Raw genomic sequence first — 21,095 nt, 5'->3', positions numbered from 1 at the left:
GAAATAACAATAGTGATATAAAAGGTCTTTTCTCTCTTCAGTTGGAACTCATGAGCACAAAAATTTTTTATGATTTTTTTTTAGTCTTGCAATGCCTCACTGACAAATATTCTTTGCATCATTGACCTTAGTAGCAGGACTTTGCCTAGGAATAATTATACATGTCTTCATCAATTGTTTGCTAGAAGCAATGTTATCATTATAATGTAAATTAAATACACTTTAAATGGGTGTTAAATCACCTGGTATTTTGTACAAAACATTCCTGCTTTTTGAGACTCCTGAAATGCAGCTGGTGATCAAGGTGGGCAGCTTTTCCATTGCTGATGCTGTGGTCTGTGCATCTGTGCACAGTAAATAATATGGCAAATCATCTGTTTTCCTTGTAGAAGGAGTTAATCTATAATCTCAGAACAGAGGACAAATCTACAAATATGTCAGATGACAAGTCTAGTTCATCTTGGAATTATTTTGCAAATGGTCTTTTTTCTGTTGATGCTTACTGCAATTCTAAGTTACTGTTAGATTAATTTTCTTTAAAACTAGCTTCTGTGTATATCTTTAACACATGCCTTAGTCTGATTATATTAAATAGCAATGTATTTATGTTGTATCATGATCACCTTTTAAAACAACCATGTATCAAATTTCAAGTTGGCCTTGAAAACTTGAACTCTGCATTTTGTAATATTTTAATGCACAGTCTTTCCCTATCAGTAACCTAACTGCAGCTGTTGTCCATAATAAATACAAAACTATTGTACTGTAAATATTTATAATTCGTAAATACAAAATGTAGTAATGGAAATAAAGGTGGTTGATGTTTTCCTCAAATCCAGATATTGTGGGGATAATGATAAAGTATTGTTTTAAATTGGAAACTTCCTCTAATGTGTTGTATCTCTGGTGGAAAAAACCAGGTTTTTAATTGAGCTGTCAGGTCTAATACTGCTTCATGCTGCAAAACAAGGTTCTTACCCTCTCCTCCTCCATTGCCTTATTTTGCAACAGTGAAAGCCAGCTCTGAAGAGAATAAGGCTGTTTTGGATGATGTTCAGAGAACAGATCAAATCAAGGTCTCTCTGTGGTTTATAGGTTATGGCACACATTTCCCACTGAAAATGTCTGCTGGTAGTGAATGTTTGGAAAAAATGAATCAGGGTGTCTTGTTGCTACAAGACTTTGGAAGTGAGGAGTCCATGTTACTGCTGTTAGGGCAAAATATTACTTATTATGTGAAGATAGTTATGTAATAATTCGGGGTTGGGTTTTTGGCTTTGGTTTTGCTTTTTTTTCCCCTCATTTCTCTCTTGTCATCTTCTTTTCTAGCCTGAGAGCATTATCTTTTGATGAGACTGTTTACTTCTGTGCATTTTGCTAGGTTTCCAGTGGCTGCCTTTCAGGGAAACAAGGATTATTAAAGTAGACATTTTAAGAGGTAGCACAATTCAAGTAACACCCATTAAGTCCCTTAACAACTTTTACAAGTATGAATCTTTGAAGCATCTCAAGGGAAATGAGGACTGACAGAGTACTGCTAGCCTACTGTACATTAAAAAATCAGAAGCACAGGGACTTTAAACTCCTTGTTCAAAGCCATATGAACTAATTGCTGGTAGCACAGATCTGAAAGTCAGGTCTTTGGATTTTTTAGTTGGCCTTTGTGGTTCTCTGGACTGGTTTTTTTTTTAGACTGGTGCCACAGCAGTTTTGCTCTTGCCATTATGGTGATCCTGATAGCCAGACACGTTAATGTGAGGGACCGGAGGTAATAAAATACCAAGCAAGTTTGGGAAGGTTGTTAATCTGAATGAAGCAAGTTTAAGCACACAAATAATTTTTATTCTGGGAAAATACTTTTGATTTATGTCTGTAATTCATGTAAAATTTGATTTACAAAGAACTTTTCCCCTTAGATCATGACAATATGTAATGGAACACTACTGACTGAAGGTTAAGCATCTGATTGTAATTTGTTCTCTGGCAGGTTTAGACAAGGATCTGGTGGTCGTTCCCTGACAAATGGAGAACTATTTCCAAGCAGAGGCATATAACCTCGATAAGGTTTTAGATGAATTTGAGCAAAACGAAGGTGAGTCATTTCGAACACAACTGTAGGTACACATCAGATGTCTTCTACAGAGAGCAGTATAGAAGAGGGGGAGAGCTGTGATACCCTTTGTGGGTTTGAGTTGCAAATTAATCTCAGAACTTACAAAAAACAACTGTTAATTTTGCATGGTATGTCTTCAAGCATTTCTTAGTAGCATTCTCTACTGCTTCCATTCATCTTGTTTACCTTTGTAAAATTTCTTACTCTTTTAATAGCAAATGTGCCATACACTTTTAAAGAAAGGTTTTGTGGAGCTTCATCTCAGTAGCACTATTTAAATCATTTATTTTAAACAAATCAGGCAAAACTTATTTTAAGCTTCTTTTGCAGAAATGTTTTATTAGGTCACATAAATCATATAATGAAGGTTATCATGTTCAAAGCACTAAATTTTTTGCTTAGTCTAATCGGTAATTCTTTGCTGTCAAGGAAGTTGAACTGTTTGTTTTATGAGGATAAGAATCTTTCTAGGCACTTCTAGCTGTCTGAAATATATTAATCAATACTTCGAAGTTGCTTTTGCAAATTCAACCTGATACTAATTTGGGGTAGCTCTAAACTTCTTGAGTTCCAGAAGCATTATGGAATTACACTACTAATGGTTGATCAAGAATATTGGTTATAGCAGGTGAGCTTCATTTTTGTGCCCATATTTGAACACTTCTGCATTTCTGTTTGGGACATTCTAATGCAGCAGGATTGATAGAAGCTGTAGCTTTAACATGACAGTAAGTTTTCTTGTTGTAACCCTTTTTCAGATGCCGCTGTTTCACCTACTCTGCTGGGTGCAAAGTGGAATCAGATTCTAGATCCGCCTTCTCGTCGCCTGTCATTCAACTCAGCTGTGGCCAACGTGAATGAAGCTACAACTCCTAATGAATGTCAGCAGAGATTAAAGTCTTTCTCCTTGTCCCACTCAGTGACTACACCAACAGGAGGAGGGGATCACTGTGCTAATGGAAAGGATTTTAGCATAAGCCCAGAGACCCCAGTCATGTGGATTGATGATCAGGCAGCAGCCGATGATCAGTTGATTAAAAGAAATAATAATTGGGATGATCAGTGTAATTCTATGGAAGCAGGAGAAAAAAAATGTGGAAATACAGCTTGCTTGCCAGAGGAGAAAAATGTGCTAGTGGTGGCAGTCATGCACAACTGTGACAGAAGAACACTACAAAGTGGTGATGTGGTGGATTGTACAAATTACAACAGTCAGTCCCTAATGGACTCTATTAGCTTTACACTGGATAATGAAAACCGACAGAGTGACCAGTTTAGTGTTACTGTAAATGGATCCACAGAAAAGGATATTGATACAGAAAAGCAAGTAAACAGGCTATGCACTGAAGATGACTCTGTAAGTCATTTGATTAATGCTTCATCTGAAAGCCTGACCACTGCATGCCCCTCCTCTCGATTAAAGGAGGATTTTAATATGAGTAAAGATTTGCTGTTTTCAGAAGCTACAACTGCAGGGATCAATGCAGTGACTCTTTTACAGAGACCAGTTGATGGTACTGCTAAAATGCAAGAAAATTGTGCGTCAGTTGAAAATTTCACTGGTAAAGCCATTCCTCAGAGAACAGATCTAGAAGCTAAATGCTCTTCTGGTTCCAGTAGTGGAAGCTTAATCGTAGAACAGGAAGCAGCCCAGCAGTTGCAGTCAAGGCTATCTGGGCTCACTGAAACCTGTCAACCTAACGTGGCTGGAAGTGGCAATTTCAAGGAATGTGTTGCAGAGGATGTTAGTGCCACTGAAAGCGAAGTCATTGAATGTGATAAAAATCTCGGCACAACAGAATTGCACAGCATGGCAGAATGTTACCCTGAATCTCAGGAGATGACTAATTGGGAGCTGACAAAGTTGAATGATATGAATAATAAGCAAACTCTAGGAGAGAATGAAAGACTTTTGCCGACCAAACAGCCTGATGATGCATGTGGGAATAGCAAAGAGGATGAAGATGGGGTATTGGAGGCAGGCATAGACTCAGAAGGGTCTGGTACAGATGAGCTTGGAGGGTCCAGTCTCTCTGATGTGATGGCTACATCAGCAGCAAGCTCTCTGTCTAATGGTGGTGATTCCTATGGAATGCAGAACCCAATTGTTGCTCATGTCCCAAAGACTTTACCCTCCAAGGAAGACTCGGTAACAGAGGAAAAGGAGATTGAGGAGAGCAAGTCAGAATGTTACACTAATGTTTATGAACAGAGAGGAAATGAGACCACAGAAGGGAGTGGTCTTATTTTAAACAGCACTGGTGACCACATAAAGAAAAATTATTTGCATAATCTTTGTAGTCAGGTTTCATCCATGCAAGGGCAGACTTCACCAAAACCAGTGACTAACCTGCAATATATCAGTGTTCCTTTTGGTGGTGCAAGACCTAAGCAACCCACAAATCTGAAACTGCAGATTCCGAAGCCATTATCGGACCACTTACAAAATGATGTTATTCCTCCAAATTGTGGAGGTAATAGCAAAAACAAAAATGTCTTTGGTAAGACACAGTTAGGGGATACAGCAGACACGTTTCCTGGCGAAACATCTTCAAATGCCTCTGGTACTGGTTCTAATGGGGAACATTTGGACGAGTATGAATCTGGAGTCTCTAATAGTTCGTGCCTTGCAGTAGCCCCAGATAGTCCAGATAATGATCTCAGAGCTGGTCAGTTTGGAGCTCCAGCCAGAAAGCCTTTTACGACTTTGGGTGAGGTGGCTCCAGTGTGGGTTCCAGATTCTCAAGCACCAAACTGTATGAAATGTGAGGCCAGATTTACATTCACCAAAAGAAGGCACCATTGCAGAGCCTGTGGGAAGGTAAGTTCATATTTTGTGAATTAGCTCAAAGCACCCTTTTTTCCCTGATACTGCACAACATCACATCAGAGGGCTGGCTGAGCTGCTGGATATAGTTTCTTGTGACATCTCTTCCTAAAAAGCTGTGTCTGAGTGAAGCAAAAATGGGTTTTTCTGAGCTCTGATCTATTTAGGGTGCCAGTAAAGAATAACTAATTGTTATTAGTCTAAATGAGCAGTTGTATTTGTTGATTGCAATGATCATCATCCTTGGGTTTATGTCAGAACTCTTATAAAATGACTAAGTGCAGGAAACTGCTTTACAGAAATTACTGCGTCAATAATCCCATTAAAGTTACTGAAACAAACCTGTGCATTGGGAGTAGGCCGTTGGATTGCTGGCATTCCTGCTGGTTTACATGGCTGATAACTCAGTTCTTCTCAGTCTTCTCTACTATTCTCATATTGCTTGCATTATTTTATATAGTATTAACATTTTTAAACACACATTTGCTCTTGTACATACATGTAACATACATGGGGAGAAAAAAATGTGGTTAACTGTAACCTGGTGTATGTCCACATGGTGAGAAATGTCATAATGAAGACAACTAAAACATAATTTCTGTATCACTTTTTGTTGTGTAAGAAATACTTTATTGTTGAAGGTGTTTTAAAATCTTATATATGTGCCATCTAGATGAACTCAAATTCTTACGTGATGAGTTTATTGTAAATTATTAACTTGTAAACTATTTCCTAATATCTTTTACTGAAATACATGTCAGTGACATAAGTAGGAACTCAGGTAAAAAATAATGATGATTCAAAAGCAGTAAACTACCACTCTCGTCAATTAGGCATTAATGAATATTTATATAAAAACCAACGGGAACTAGAATAAAAATAACTTTGGTTTCATTTAGGCCTCATTCAAAGGTTCCTGAAGTTGATTGAAAGACCTCCTTGCTGCTATGGGTGACAATTTTTGCTCCCAGAAGAGTGCAGGGAAAGCAGAATGATGTGGACAAAGGACATAAAAGAAGCAAATCTATTAGAAAAGATCTATCTCAAACCCTTATGCCAGCTGGTTCTGGAAGCAGCCCAGCAGAAGCCCCAGGCTTGCTCCTGTGAGATGGAACACGTGTTCCTTTTGTGCCTTTGGGAACCAGAATGCACAGCACTCAAATCTCTCACTGGAGAAATGCTGAGCAGCCTTTCCCAGCACACTTTTAAAAGCTGAGCAGACATTCCTTGTGCCCTGCTCCATTCCATGTGCCCTGCTCCATTCCTTGCAGTTGGTTCTGCCCATCCTGTTGCAGCCTCATTGCAGTGGGAGTCCTGATGTGGAGCCAGGAGCCACAGGTGATCAGTGAGCATCACATAAAGCACAGGCCTGCCTTCAGTGTACTTTTGGTTTGTATCAGGGGCCTCATTCTTCTCATGGCACTTAAGGAGAATCTCATCTCTAAGGCATGGAAGTTAAAGGATTGTCCATGATTTTAGCTTTGATATGTTAACTTACACTGTTACTTAGGTAATTTTTTTTTTTAGCTGAACAAATATGACTTCAATTTTCATGTGCAGTAAAATTTCCTATTTATTTTTGTGTTTTAAACAAGTTTATTGCTTGGATTTAATTGCTTCTCTGTAATGACCGAAGCCCTGAATTGCACAAATGAATGCAGAAAATGAAAGTATCTGTAAATGGATAAAACATGCAATGATGGAACAAGGCCAAAATGTGGTTTTCTATGTGTTTTATCTTTTTCTTTTTTCATCCTTCTGACAAACCTTGAGAAGAACTACCAGTGCCAGTGGATTTTTTTTTATTATATGTGGGAAATTGATAAAATAAAAAATCGCTCTGTTCAGTAGACAAACTGACTCAGTAGACTTAGAAAGGATTGTTTTGAGAAGTTTTTGTTAGCAAATGTTTGTCTGGGGCAAATTTGCACAAGTGCAGCCAAAAGATGTGGCAGAAAAGACTCATTAATAAATGCTAAGATCAGTGTAAGTCAAATAATGCTTAGCACTTACTGCAAATTGCTTTACAGCCCTTAATTCCTGTAACAATTCTGGGCAGAGAGAGACCAAAGCTTTGACACATGAGCTCTGATGAATGTGGCTGCAGTGGCTTGAGAAATCCCAGTTTTCAGCTGTCTGCTCCTGCCTTCTGGTACCAGCCCCAAAGCAGGTCCTGTGGTCCTGTGGTGTGGGAACTACTGAGCCACAGGGATGCTTCCACTGATAAATGTCTGAATCTCTCTAAAAGAACTGGGGAGACAGCATCTTCAGCCCTTGCAGTTATTTGTTTCTAGGGGAAGTAATGGATTAAATATTTTGAACACAAGCTTTAGCACAACAATTTCTTTTTAAGCTTTATTAACATCATGACAAATCATTTTAGTAGGGGTGAATGTATCTGTTTCATTTGGGAATAAACACTGCATTTAAAAATAGTTGAGTGGCAACTGGGAAGTCTGTCTGGGTTTTTAATTTCAGAATAGTAATTGCAAAGTTAATGGATGATATGAACCATTTGGATTGATAGATAGTAATGCACTTACAGTAAATTTTGAGTTAAAATTAAGAACCTAGTGAATGTGTGTGAGCACATTCATAAATTATATGTTATGTGTTTATGTACTTTCTGTTGTCAGATGAAATCATCACCCTTGATAGGAAAACCAGAAAATTTGTATGCAATCTTTTTTATTGACAACCAAAACTATATTTTTCCACTAAAATTAAAAAAAAAATAAAAAATCAGCAATTCCCCTAGAAATGAATGCTTTAACAACTCCTAGTGAACCTGAAAACCCTAGTAACATAAAATCTTGCTTTGACACTGCTCTGTTGTTTTTTTATAGCATGATGTACTGAGATAATGACTTGGTGATTGTTAATAACAAGTCTGACTTGCCAGTTGTGCTGGTTTACGTTCTCTGCATTACTGCTACTCAGGGCTGATGCAGCCTGAGAGAGGAGGTGGGGATGTTCTGTCATTGCTTCTGTTTTCTCTTTTAATATTTCAGTCATTGCATTTGGGAGCTTTCATGAATGCACAATATGTTGTTTGAAAAAGGGTCCTAAATTAGATATTAATTTGTATTGGGCCTTCATTTATGGTTGACAACATTGATTTTTCCGTGTTCAATACTAAATGAACTTTTGACTGGAAGTTTTGCCCAGAGAACTGAAATGATGTCAAGTGTCTCTAAAATATGCTGTCATGTTATTATTAATATTCCCTCGAATACTTGTATATTGGGTTAAGATGTAAGTGCAGAAATCAGATTTTTCAAGTAATTTACTTTGGTTTTTTAAAGGTTTTTACACATGTGAAAGGGTGGATTTTATTTTTGCATTAAAATTCCAGTGTATGCTTAATTATATTTTGTTTTTGAAATGTTTGAGTTGTCATAATTAGAAAACATTAGAACTGGTTCTAATGAGACAAGGCTGAGCTTTCTGCACATTTGATTTTCAACTCTCATGTTGAATTCAGAACCTGCATTTGCTTATTTTAAAAACACTTGCCACTAAAAACCTGCAAGTAACAGGCTGCAAAGTAGTCATAATTTGGTGTGATCTTTAACTTGTTTGAAATTTAATTGGATTTAAACACATGTATATATAAAAATCCTATGTAGCTTTTTGTCTGTAATACAGAAATAATGCTGCTGGAGTGATGGAATGGTTTTCTTAATTTAGAAAGCATTATAGATCATAATAATGCATAGTGAATTGCAGAGATAATATCCACCCATAATTAAATTTTGAAATTCTCTCTTGATATCTGAACTCATTTGTTAGGCAACTGCTGCTGTTTCTGAATCTCCTGAGTGTGACATTACCTTTCTACAGGAAAGAGATGTTCATCAGTATCTTCACATCACCTGAAAAGGAACCCTGAGGAACTACTGGATTTTTAAAATGAAGACAATATAATTATTTAAAACAAATAGGAAATCTTTGGGGCGTGTGTTCTGCAGGATTTTGAGAAGGCAGTTGCTGCTGAAGGATCATATCTGCATGCAAGTGTGTTTGGGGCAGGAGCCATGCTGGTGTTTTATGGTTTTCCTTGTCTGGAGGAAGCCTCAGGGCTGTTTCCTGCCCAGGACTGGGGAGTTTTTAGAGCTGGTTCAGGAGAGAAGGACCAGCACTGCAGCTGCATTTCCACAGCACTTTGTGCTCCCTGGGCTTTGCCTTTAGCAGCCAGGGTGCACAGAATGCACTTCCTGAGTTCTCCCTGTTGTGATGCTGAGGTGTTTGTATTCATGTCAAAATGAGCGTTTTTTATAGAAATGGAGCAAGATTTTCTTGCAGTACTAATATCATTCAGCTTTCTTAAATGTCTTGGTTTATATGTTGAATGCTTAAAACATTTTGATAATCACTGTTCCTCCTCAGCTGAGGAATAGCTTGCTAGATATTAGGAGATTAAACGTCTGGAGTTGCTAATATAGAATCACAGAATTATTTAGGTTGGAGAAAACCTCTTGAGATCATCAAGTCCAGCCTGTGACTGATCACCACTGATCAACCAGCCCATGGCACTGTGTGCCAGGTCCAGTCTTTCCTTAAACACTTCCAGAGATGGTGACTCCAGCACCTTCCTGAGCAGCCCATTCCAATGTTTCATCACCCCTTCTGTGAAGAAATTCCTCCTGATGTCCAAAAATTCCTTGTAATGTCCAATTCCATGTAGATGAATTGTGCTGTTGCAAAGAATTAAGTTTGAATTAATCTGTGCCATAGCAGTCTCTTATATATATGGAATACTTGTGCATTGAATTCCTATCTAATTCTAGATCTAATTCTAAATCTAATGCTTTTTCTAAGACTGAAGTTAATTCCCAAATTTTTAAATCTGAGAGGGATTGTAATGTGGTAGGTATTTATTCCCCCCACTGTTATTTATGCCAGACAAATTTTATAAACACCACAGTGCAGTATCAGGACAAAATGCATTTATGTGTTCCACAAAATGATCATCAGGATTGGTAGTACAGGCACCCTGGGTAGGTGTTGGTCACTGTGGCTTTAATGGGAAAATACTGATTTTTTTACCTCTGTATTTTGCATTTCAAGAGCTTTGCAGACACTCAGTTGTCCAAATCCATCGGTTTGTCCCATATTTTGCCCACCCCTGAGCAGTTTCCCCTGTGTTCCAGGTGTTCTGTGCTGCCTGCTGTAGCCTGAAGTGCAAGCTGCTGTACATGGACCGAAAAGAAGCCAGAGTGTGTGTGATCTGCCACTCAGTGCTGATGAATGGTGAGTGGGGAGGGAATCCCAGATCTGCCACTTCACTGGCTTTGTGTGGAGCTCCAGTGAGAGCATTTAAAAACAAAAATATCAAAATACTTCATTTGTATGGGTAAGTATTCTAAAACAGTAAAGGTGCTTGAGAGGCTGGCATGGAATCCCTGGGAAGAGTAGAAAAACTGGTAAGATGTAGTGAGAGAAAGCTTTAATTTGGGAGTGCTCTACCAGGATTGCAAAAACTGTGACTTTTGGGGTTTTTTTGCTGTTGACTCAGAAGTGTACTCTGTATCCTTTGTTGCCTGAGTAGATAACCTGCTACACATTTAGATGGAATACCAAAGAGTAGAGTAATGCAGTTGTACCTGTTCTGGATGATGCACTGTAGGAGATTGGGAAAGTAGTATTTATCCACAAATTTATCCAGCTCCTCTTCTTAATTCCTTCGTGCTAGAGTAGGAGGTCTTGTCTAAATAGGTCCATAAACAGCTGAACTTAGATTCTTATTTTTACACATTCCTGTAGAGTGTCAAACCCAGGGTGGTGCTGTGGCTAAAAACCTGGTGAGAACATGGGACTCAGGAGAGAGGTCACTGGTTCTGTAGTTAACATGTACAACTGATAGGAAGTTCTATCACCTCTGCTTGGTGTAAGGAAAAACTCTGGTTTTGACCAGCAGGCTGTGGAATGTATTTTATGTGTTTTTCTTTATTGTATTAACACTTTAGAGCTGTGCTATAAATATGGGCAAACACAGAGCATTCTCTTGAGGCGTGTGAAAATCTCCAGAACTTCCCACTTAACTGGTAACTGCCAGTTACCTCTGGGTGATCTGTCCAGCTTGAGTTATGCCCATGCCACGAGACAGCTCCTGCTGGAAGACTCAGTGTTCAGTTTTTCTGTCTTTAATTGAGAAGACAGAGAAACTGGATTAGGTTGGCAGAGGACCCATGTGAGTGCTTAAATCAGGAGATCACCTGTCTCACCGTGAGACATTCCAGGCATTTTGGCTTATTAGTGGGAATGTGAATGGGTGTCTTAGTCCTGGGGTATACACATATATCTGGATCGCTGAAACTTGATGCCAGAAGTGAATTCAGTGGTAGAGGAAGGTCTGACAGATGCATTCTAATATGTAAAAGGTAGAAAGAGAAGTCAGAGAAATTCAGGCTCTAAATGCAAACTTTTAACTGTTAGGATAACTGTTCAGTAATTATCAGGATGGTTTATCGTGGAATCTCCATTGCTGCAATTGTTTAGCTAAATTTTGGAGACTTTTAGCAAAGATTCTAACCAAGAATTAGTTAGGAAAATTGTGGTTTGTGTCAGCATCACACAGTAATTTTGGCAGTATCTTTACATGTTACTGCAGAGTGGATTATTTGAGCTGTTTTCAGAAAGATCTCTTACTTCATTGAACATGTAAAATAAAACACTAAACTTAAAGTCATAGCTTTATTTTTTTCTCCAGAGAAGTTGAATATTGGTTCAGGTTTGATTGAAAGTAACTGAGTGCTTAGTGTTGAGATGAGAATATGAAATTAGTAGACAGTATCTGTTATGAAACAGGAATATAATTTTCTCAAAAAAAATTTTAAAAGATGAAATGTTTCAAAAATATTAAACATTAATTGGTGTGCAGTAGTAGGTTTTAATTATTAAAAATTTTTTGCTCTAGGTCAAATGTGTAAGGTGACAAGAAATTGTAGGTTATAATATCTAGAAATTAAAAACAAGTCCCAGTAATGATGCTGAAGGGGCTCTAAATTGTTACATTTTGGGATGGAGAAATTAACACATTTCAAGGTGTACAAGAACGAGGAATTACAAATATACTTAGCAAAAGACAGCTGGCTCTCTGGTGGTGAGTAGGATTTTCATCTGGGGGAAGGGAAGCATCTGAAAATATTTCAATTGAAACCAAAGTGTTGTTTTGAAAAGACATAATAAAACTGATCATATTATAATGATTTCATTTGAAAGCCTCTCTGTGCTGTTGCCAGGGCAGATGCACATTAATGGCAGCAAACAGTGACACCAGTGCCTGGTTCCTTCCAGGGCCAGTGCTGTGCTTGCCCTGTCTCCCTCTGTTCCTGTCCCTGCTGTTTCTGCTGATGCTTTGGGCTGCTGTTAGTTAACCTGTAGCCTAATTGTATCCCACCCCTCCTCATCCTTCCAGTTTCTTTGTCAGTGCAGGTTTGGGGGCTTTTGTGCCTGTTAGTGCAGCAGGTTTAGCATGAGTCTCTGCACAGTCCTGGAAGTGGGGGTAGGAGCTGTAAAAGCAGTTATTATTTCATTGGTACCTGGTTTGTATTTGAGTGGGGTGTGAGGGGAGGGCTGTGTGTTTTCTGGCACATTTCCATGGCCAGGCTATGTGTTTCATCAGTCTCCAATGCTATTTTTAGTGTGTTTTCAGTTGGTAGATATGCTGACTTGGCAATTTGCTCCATCTAAAGAAGGCTTTAAGAATGCTCTTTTACTTTTCTAATAAAGGAGCCCTGGACATGTAACTTTGTGCATTTTTAATACTTTCTTCTTTCAGGACTGTTACTATAACTGGTATAACAGAATTGCTGCCTAAAAAGTGCTTTGGTTCAAGTATTTTCTCAGCTGGAATGCCAATACCTTTTTCATTGACAAGCATTTCACTATTGGTTTTGCAGGTTGATGGTGGGAAGCAGAACAGTTTATATTCTGTTGAGTTCTGTTTGGGGTTTTTTTTGGTCTTGTTATTTCCACCTTGGTTTTCTAACAATTTGCAGCTGAAGGGACCCAAGTATGTATGTGCTCTGAGAGCTTAGGTGCCATAATATTTATGCCTGACTCAAAGAATGCATTTATTTGTAACACATTAATATAGTTGTGGGTGCAAGCACACATGAATTTTCTGGCATCTTACTACAAGCCTAAGTAGCACTGTGGAGATGGTCTAGTTTACTCACCAGAGGAGATTTTCCTATTATAGATGTTTTTGACAAAGAAGATTTATGTGTTATTTTTTGGCCAGTTGAATTAAGGCTCAAGTCATGCCTTCCAAATTAATAGCATGAGGGGTTTTTTACAGTTAAGAAGAAAAGTTTTTGATCTGTACACAAAGAAATGCAGGGTGCTTTTTATCATAAATGAAAGCTAAAACTGCTCAAGTATTCTGTGGGTTATGAAGCATTTGCAGTAGGAATGTCTGTTTCTCTATGCATTGTGACATATTTGTGCACATATATATATTTATGTACACATTCACTACTTTCAATTAAATCTTTGAAGAAGGAGCAAGTTGAAGCATGAGGAACTTAGCATCACTCAAGTCAAATGTATTGTAACCATTTTCAGAAAATACTTTTCTATAAACTGATACTTTTTTATTGCACAGTGTCAGTGCAGTTTCTCCTTGTGCTTTTCTGGCTTAATTGCAGTCTCCTGGGCTGTTACATGAAGGGAATGACCTTTGGGAGGCTCCATCCTGACAGCAGCTGAGAACTTAACACAGTGTTTTTGGACTGTTAGGTACCTTCCTCTGTGTTCATGGCTCTTGTTCTCTGTTTGCTTTAGCTCAAGCCTGGGAGAACATGATGAGTGCCTCAAGCCAGAGCCCTAACCCTAACAATCCTGCTGAATACTGTTCTACTATCCCTCCTTTGCAGCAGGCTCAGGCCTCGGGCGCCCTGAGCTCGCCGCCTCCCACTGTCATGGTACCTGTGGGAGTTCTGAAGCATCCTGGAGCAGAAGGTAAGAGCACTTCCTTTTTCTTGCAGTTTACCTGTAGTAAGAGTTTGGAACCTCATCCATTGCAAGTAATGGCTAATGCCAGTGTGTTATTCCTGCTCTCAGAAGACACATCAGGTTTTTCAAGACATGTAAATTGTTCTCAGTGGTTGTGTCAGTACATGATGCTGCCATAGGGAATGCACTAGGTGATGTCTTAAATTCCTTCCAATTCTCATTTTTATATTTATTTTTTCCATTTTGCTGTTTTATGCTCAGATTTTCCAGTTTCCTAGTCAGTGTTGCTGTGAGATGTTAAATGCTGTCTTTTTACATTCTCTCCAGTGGCTCAGCCTAGAGAACAAAGGCGTGTTTGGTTTGCTGATGGGATTTTACCCAATGGAGAAGTTGCTGATGCAGCAAAGCTGACAGTGGCTGGGACAACTTCCACAGGAACCTTAGCAGTGTCTCATGATCCATCAAAGCCCTTGGCCAACAACACTTTATCAGCAGAAGTAAGGGAGTGTTTGGCATTCAAAATCCTGTGTTTGCCTTGGTTGTGAGTGGCCTATGAGTTGCTGTGGTGACTGCAGTAAGACATGTAGGAAATCTGCTCAGGCTTGTCTTAATGTGTTGCATAGCAAGTGTTGTCCTTATTTGAATGTTTGCAGAGTGTTGAAACAACCATATTTTTAAAGGTGAAATGAGGATTTTTGGGACAGAGCACTAAGAATGTTTATTGTCTGTGTGGCTTCCAGCTGTTTGGCTGTACAGCTGGTGTGTGAAGGATATTTGTGTAACATGTTTTAAAAAAGGTGAGTCTTGGTCAGTAAGGAAACAATGAGGTTATCATAGTGTGGATCAGAAGAATAATGTCAAGAAATTATGTGTGCAGGAAAGTGCAGATAAAGTTAACAGTGTTAAATCCACCATACCCCATGTAAGTGGAATTGAAGTCCAAATGGGCATAGATGCATTAAGATTTTCTGAAGACATGGATATGTGTAGTGTTAGAGAAGGGAGGTGCAGGCTCTAAACAGATTTTCTAGCAGTAGTTCACATACAGGAATCATCACTTGATCATCTCTTGTTACAGAACTAGATTACTTGGTGCTTCTGTTTCTCCAGCAGACACAGACTCCTTCACCTACATCTATAATAATTTAGCCATCCAGCTCTTAAATTTTTATCATTATTACTGTTTTAATGCTGTCCTTCCTTGTTGTTTGCTTCTTGTAGACTGATAATGCCTCTGTATTCTCGGGAAATATAACTCAGGTTGGCAGTCCTGTTGGCAGTGCAATGAATCTGATTCCTGAAGATGGTCTTCCTCCAATTCTCATCTCCACTGGAGTAAAAGGAGGTGAGGGCATAATTTGGCAGCCAGCTTTTATGCTTACCAGAGGCAATAACCTAATGGCTACTGTGTTTATTTTAAAAATAAGATGCTGGCAGTGTGCTGAGTATTTGAAGGAATTCTCAGTAAGCACTCACGGGTAAATGTTGGGCTGCTCCTTTTCACAGTTGGTCTCTCTGCATCCAGGAAGAGCCTCACCTTGCAATGAAATTCCTCCAACAAGTAAAACACGAAGCAAAAAATTAACTGCAGTCCAGAAACATGTGCTAATTTCTTTACTAATCGGACTGTGGGGAATATTTCACATGGAGATAGGTTTTAATTAGCCTTATGAATATTCATACTTCCCTTCTCTGAAATTCTGTTGGAACATGGGCTCTGTGTGAGGCATCAACAAGTACTGCATTCAACAACACTATTGCACATCTTGGCCCACAGTGCAGCTTTTAGTCATTGTGATATCCCCTTATAAAGGATCCAAATGGAGGAGTCTTCAGAAAATTAAAAAATAATTTTGAAGAGATTAGAAAACGTGTATTTGTTTGTGTGACATTGCTTTCCACAGTCTGATTCATGTCATCCTTTAATACATTCCTGGAATAAACTTATTTTCTCTTTGGTTGTTTTATTCCTATTAGATATTTTGCTGACACAGTGCATTTCTTATGTTAAGCTGGAAGTAACCTTTTATTTCAGGATCGTGTCAAAACCAAAATGTGAGCAGCATTTAATTTCAAAACAGATCTGTTCAATCCTGAGTTAGCTGTTCATGGTAGTTCAGGACTGATGCTCTTCTGCCTTACTGTGATTTAAGTAACAATTCTTAACTTAGTCATTTGGGATTTCAGTTGACATTGTGACACATTTTTCAATCTGATTTCAATTTTCTTCTCTAGTTGATACTGAAAAATAGTTATTTTTCTGAAACAAGCTGCACCTTTCTAAAGGATATACAGAGACTATCTCATAAATTCTGCTGAAGTGTGAAAATACCAGTCTAAGAAACAATCAATTAAACCAGCAATACTTAAATAAATGTTTGTCTAAAAGGTCAAAACAGTAAAAAGAATTGGAATTGGGGTTATCTGATTATAATGTAGAGTTTGTACCAGTAATTTATGGATTTCATTGTGTTTGTTTCTTTCGTAGACTATGCTGTGGAAGAGAGACCTTCTCAGATCTCTGTCATGCAGCAGCTGGAGGATGGTGGCCCTGACCCTCTAGTATTTGTTTTAAATGCTAATTTGCTGTCCATGGTAAAAATAGTAAATTGTAAGTGTTTTTTATTAAATAAGTCTTAGTCTGTGAGAGGGGGAATGTTATCTAGATTATTAGTAGGAAGGCAGCATTTTTATTTGGTAGGATATTCTTGGGAAGTGGGTACAGGCTGAAAACTTTGTATTGAGCCATATTAAGCTAAATGTCGAAAGGCTCTTTTCTTGTGATTTAGGTATCAATACAGATAATTTTATGTAGAAAATATAAACAAGCCTGATAGAGCCTCCAGTCTCAGGTTTGGAGATCAATGTCTCCTGTAGAGTTTAGTAGGGCAGGGTATTTTATCACCCGTTTCCCTTCGTTTGCTTCACTTATTCCCCTGTCATCCCATTCTGGAAAAAGCAGATGGGATTCCATAATAATGCAGAGGTTCCATTCCCCTGTGCACCTCTTCTGTCCCTTTCTGTCCTGAGTCTGTGTGTACCCATGCTGAAGGAGGAGTGGGGAAGTGGATGGAGAAATTGGAAAGGACTGTTTTGTATTAATAAATTGTTTATGAACCTTTAAGTATCTCTTTGATTGCAGTACAATGTTTTACATATGTATAAAAAGGTAATATATTATAAGCACAGGTTTTATTTCAATGACTTAGTATCCCCAAGAAATGAAGCTCAGAGCATGTGTCATTATTAACATTCCTGTGAAGCAGAACAACACAGTGAGGTCTCATGGAGACACCTGACATCCAGCTCTCCATATTAAGAGAGATATCACTGTTAGAAACTGTTTTAGCTGTCAGGATCATGTGCACACAGCCAACAGTCTGGCCTGTTCCCAGGCTCCTTCATTCACATTTAAATCCTGTCCTTTCATTTGAATACAGAAACTGCTAAAAGTCTGCTTTGTGGTGTTAATCCCAAGATCTGACTGGGAGCTGTAATACTCTGGCTCTTCCTTAGCTGTAAACTGGGAATTATTGAGCTGCTCTTGTTTTGGATGTGCTTGCCCTCACTGTAACAGTTGTAGGACGTAATTTGTGTGACAGATAGCACAACAATACATGCTGTAAAACTCATCCTTGCGAGAGCTGTCTTCCTGCAGTGAAATTCAGGCATCCTTCTTGCAATTCTGCTCTGCTGATCCATGTTTCCATCCATGCAGATGTGAACAGGAAGTGCTGGTGTTTCACCACGAAAGGCATGCACGCAGTGGGGCAGTCAGAGATCGTCATTCTCCTGCAGTGTTTGCCTGATGAGAAATGTTTGCCTAAGGATATCTTCAACCATTTTGTGCAACTTTACCGGGATGCCTTAGCAGGTAGGAATGCTCTCTGTTAAAAATGCTTTGAACAGATGATCATACAGGGTCAGTGATAATTATTATGACAATTGACATGTAGATGTGTGCCTTGTCTACTTCAGTGTATTCAACAGAAAGTTGACAGGTCAGATACATTTTTGTTACAGCAAATGGCTCTTTTTATTAAAAAAATATATAAAAAGAGAATAATAATCAAAGCTGATAGGGAGATGAGTTGTTTGTTTTCAGTATCCAGTGTTTTAGTCATCTCATCAAATAAAATGCTCGTAACCTGGGGAGCTGCTCCAAAGATCTTCCAGCCAGAAAGAAAATGTTGAGAATTCTTGTGGAGAGTATGTTCAATATCTCCTGACCAAGTAGTTCAGAAGTTTGATTCTCATAGTGCCCGTATCTCTTCCTACATTATGGAGATCCTTTTTATATTTTAGAATAATATATATATATGTATGTGTGTGCCCAGAATGAACTGTAGAGCATTTCAGAAATTATCCCTGAATTTTAAATTTTTGTATCTTGATTGCAAGATTTTTGTATAAACCATTGCACATTTTACATTTGCTAAGTAAGTAGACTTCCACTTCTAGGTATTATTGTTGGACCTTAGAATTCAAAAATCCTTGCATAAGGAAAAATGCAGGTATTCGGTTCCATTGATCAGAAAATAAAGCTTGTTTTCCAGAGGTGAAATTGGATCGCATTAAGGTTATATGCTGAAAATACATTTACAAGAGGTTCTGTTTATCATTCATAATGCCTTTGGAGTGATTGAATCTAGTACTTTAATAAAATAATGAAAGATATTTGTTTCCTAAAATATCTTTGTACAATAAAGGTCAGCTTGTCCAGAGAGGTTGCCAGGTTCAGAATGTATTATCTCATGTCATAAAGGATCTTGTGTGCATGGAAAACAACTACTGTTGTAAACCTCAATTTATTTTCTTTGTGTTATAATGATATTATTCAGAGGGAGATAGATATGAAAAATGGCAAGCATGTGTATATAAATGTGTATATATGTATATTGCAGATATAAATCCAGCTTGCTGTGTATATTGCTATGAAGTTCTGTATAATTACACTACAGAAATACATAATTTATAACTCCTACATAATGTATTTGGAATTCTTTTTTTAGTACTGTAGTGGTAGTAATTTGATATCCTACAATTCCACTGGTGCAAAGAGCTGCTTACTATTGTACAATTCTTAATCAGAAACCAAATGTCGCTGTTGAAGAATTCCACTGTGTGTTTTCTTTTGGTAGGATCTGCTGTGTGCTGTGTTTCAGACATGAAGGATGAGTAGACAGACACCTTCAGTTACTGTGTAATGCCCGCAGGTTTTGTAGATAGTGCACCTTGATAAACTCCCAAAGCACTTTGGAATGCTCTCTCAATATCCATCCTTTTTTTCTTTGCAAGGCACGCGTTGTTTGAGAGGCAGAAGGATCTGTTAGCATATTTGTAACTTGGCTGCTTCAACATTCTTCAGGCAGAGAGGAGGTGATGCTGTAGGGGTTTCAGTTTGGTGCCTGCAATCCCTTGGAAGTGGTTAGCAGTTCTGTTCTTGTAGGTGGAGCCGTCCTTTCCAAGCTGTTCACTTCAGAGGTACTGCACCTCTCCTGGCAATGAGATGATTTAGACATTTAGAGCAAACAAGAATTCCCAGTAGAATTTAGAGACTCTATAACAGCCTGCCTCACCATTTCATTTTTCATTATATAATACATTGGCTTAAATGTATTCTGTATCAGGAAACTGAAATAAATTCTGTGGATATTTTTTATTTATTTCCTTTATCATAAGTTTTCTTAAAAACAGTAATAAAATAAAAAGGCACATACAATACTTTTCATTGGAATGGAAACAAGAATTACTTTTAACGTTGTTGATTTTGCTTTGAAGTGATTTTAGATTTCTTGGTCTTATTTTCAGCGGAAAAACACAGCATCCCTTTTTGTTTGTTCGATTCAAGCTCAATCCATAGCAAATTATTTCTTCATGAGTCACATGAATTTAGGAGTTTGAATTGTGTGCTCAAGCCTAGAAGCACAAAGTACTTGTATATACTCGTGCCTCTTCCCAGCTGTTTCTGCTTTCCTGAAGGCATAACTTGTTCTGGAGGCAGAGTCCTGCCCTCTGTGCTGGCTGTTGTTTGCAGGCTGGCTCTGGTAGGGTGGCAGTAGAGAGATTTTGAAGGAAAAATGGCATTTTTCACTATAGGCTGTATGCTTACGAGTTACAAACAAATAAAATGAGTTAAGGCAAGTATTTGTTGCTGCTCACTTTTCATCACTTTACTTTTCCTCTGGCCCCTCTGTCATCAAGCTCCCTGCTGTGCTGCTTTTCTTGTTTTGAAATTGGAAGCTAATGATTTCTGTTGTGGTTGTAGTAGTGGCACTGCTGTAGTAGTAATCCCATGATTATCCTTGTCTGTTGGCTATAAGCCTGGCAGTGAGTGGGAAAATGAGAACTTCTGTCCCTCTGAATGGGTACTTTGAGGCAGTTGGATGTGTTAATGTAGTGCTGCCAGAGATGCCCTAGTGCATCAGCTTTGTGCTGGAAGACAATAAAAGCTACTGTTACTTTTGTAGTGGAAATGTAAATCTGGCAACTGCCAGAAATGGCTTTGTGGTCACCCTGGTTTTTGGGAATATTCCTTGTGAGGGTGAGTCTATCCTAGACACAGTTTGTGCATTTTTTACCCAGTGTGATTTTAATTAAATATGGTGGTAGTAATACACCCCTGCAACTGGTCTGTGGAAAGGTGGAGACAAAATCAAACCTCATATGAGGTGTGTGAGTGATGTTAGGAAGACTGCCACAGAGTAGCCTGAGAAAGTTTTGGGTGCTGGCAGCTGCTGCTCTCACTGATAGTAACTGAAGCATTATGGCCCTTGGCAATAGGAGTAAGTTCTTTCCAAATTACTTTCTGATGTGTTTCAATAAAGAGACGCTGGCCACGGCCAGAACTTTGAATGTGGAGCTCATATGGTTTTTCTCAGTGTTGGCATCTGCTACAGATGTGTTGGGGCATAAAGGTACATTCATGGTCTTGGCTCTTCTCTGGCTCTTTGTGGCTCTTGGAGTGACTTGGTTTGTGTTCCTTTTCCAAAGGAAATGTGCTCATTTGCTTCTGAAGAAAATCCATCTGGCTAGATTGTTCACAGGTAAATACTGCTTTGCACGTCCTGCTGCAGGACTGGGGTGCTGGGGTTTTCAGGATGCCAGCAGAGTTTGGTACATGGCAGTTCCTGGCTGTTCTGATGGCAGTGGAATGAGGCTAGATGGACTTCCCCAAGCCACAGATAAATGCCT

General features: G+C 38.6%; 1 protein-coding gene across 2 annotated transcripts in view; it reads left to right on the top strand.

Annotated features, from left to right (window-relative positions):
• ZFYVE9 (zinc finger FYVE-type containing 9) overlaps positions 1-21,095 on the top strand; it is a 56,437-nt gene that overhangs the window by 17,941 nt on the left and 17,401 nt on the right. The window contains exons 3-10 of one of the 2 annotated variants that reach the window (XM_014870634.2): positions 1,988-2,092; positions 2,872-4,934; positions 10,094-10,193; positions 13,731-13,907; positions 14,229-14,398; positions 15,123-15,246; positions 16,390-16,512; positions 17,620-17,775. In XM_014870634.2, coding sequence (XP_014726120.1) covers positions 2,023-2,092; positions 2,872-4,934; positions 10,094-10,193; positions 13,731-13,907; positions 14,229-14,398; positions 15,123-15,246; positions 16,390-16,512; positions 17,620-17,775 — 2,983 coding nt within the window. In that variant the 5' untranslated portion in view covers positions 1,988-2,022. Of the gene's footprint in view, positions 1-1,986; positions 2,093-2,871; positions 4,935-10,093; positions 10,194-13,730; positions 13,908-14,228; positions 14,399-15,122; positions 15,247-16,389; positions 16,513-17,619; positions 17,776-21,095 lie in introns of both variants that reach the window. The other variant, XM_088169698.1, reaches the window with a different exon arrangement.

Source organism: Sturnus vulgaris, chromosome 9, assembly GCF_052056855.1.
Source record: "Sturnus vulgaris isolate bStuVul1 chromosome 9, bStuVul1.hap1, whole genome shotgun sequence".
NCBI classification, from domain to species: domain Eukaryota; kingdom Metazoa; phylum Chordata; class Aves; order Passeriformes; family Sturnidae; genus Sturnus; species Sturnus vulgaris.
The sequence above is the reverse complement of the archived record's forward strand: the minus strand, read 5'-3'. Positions and strand labels throughout refer to the sequence as shown.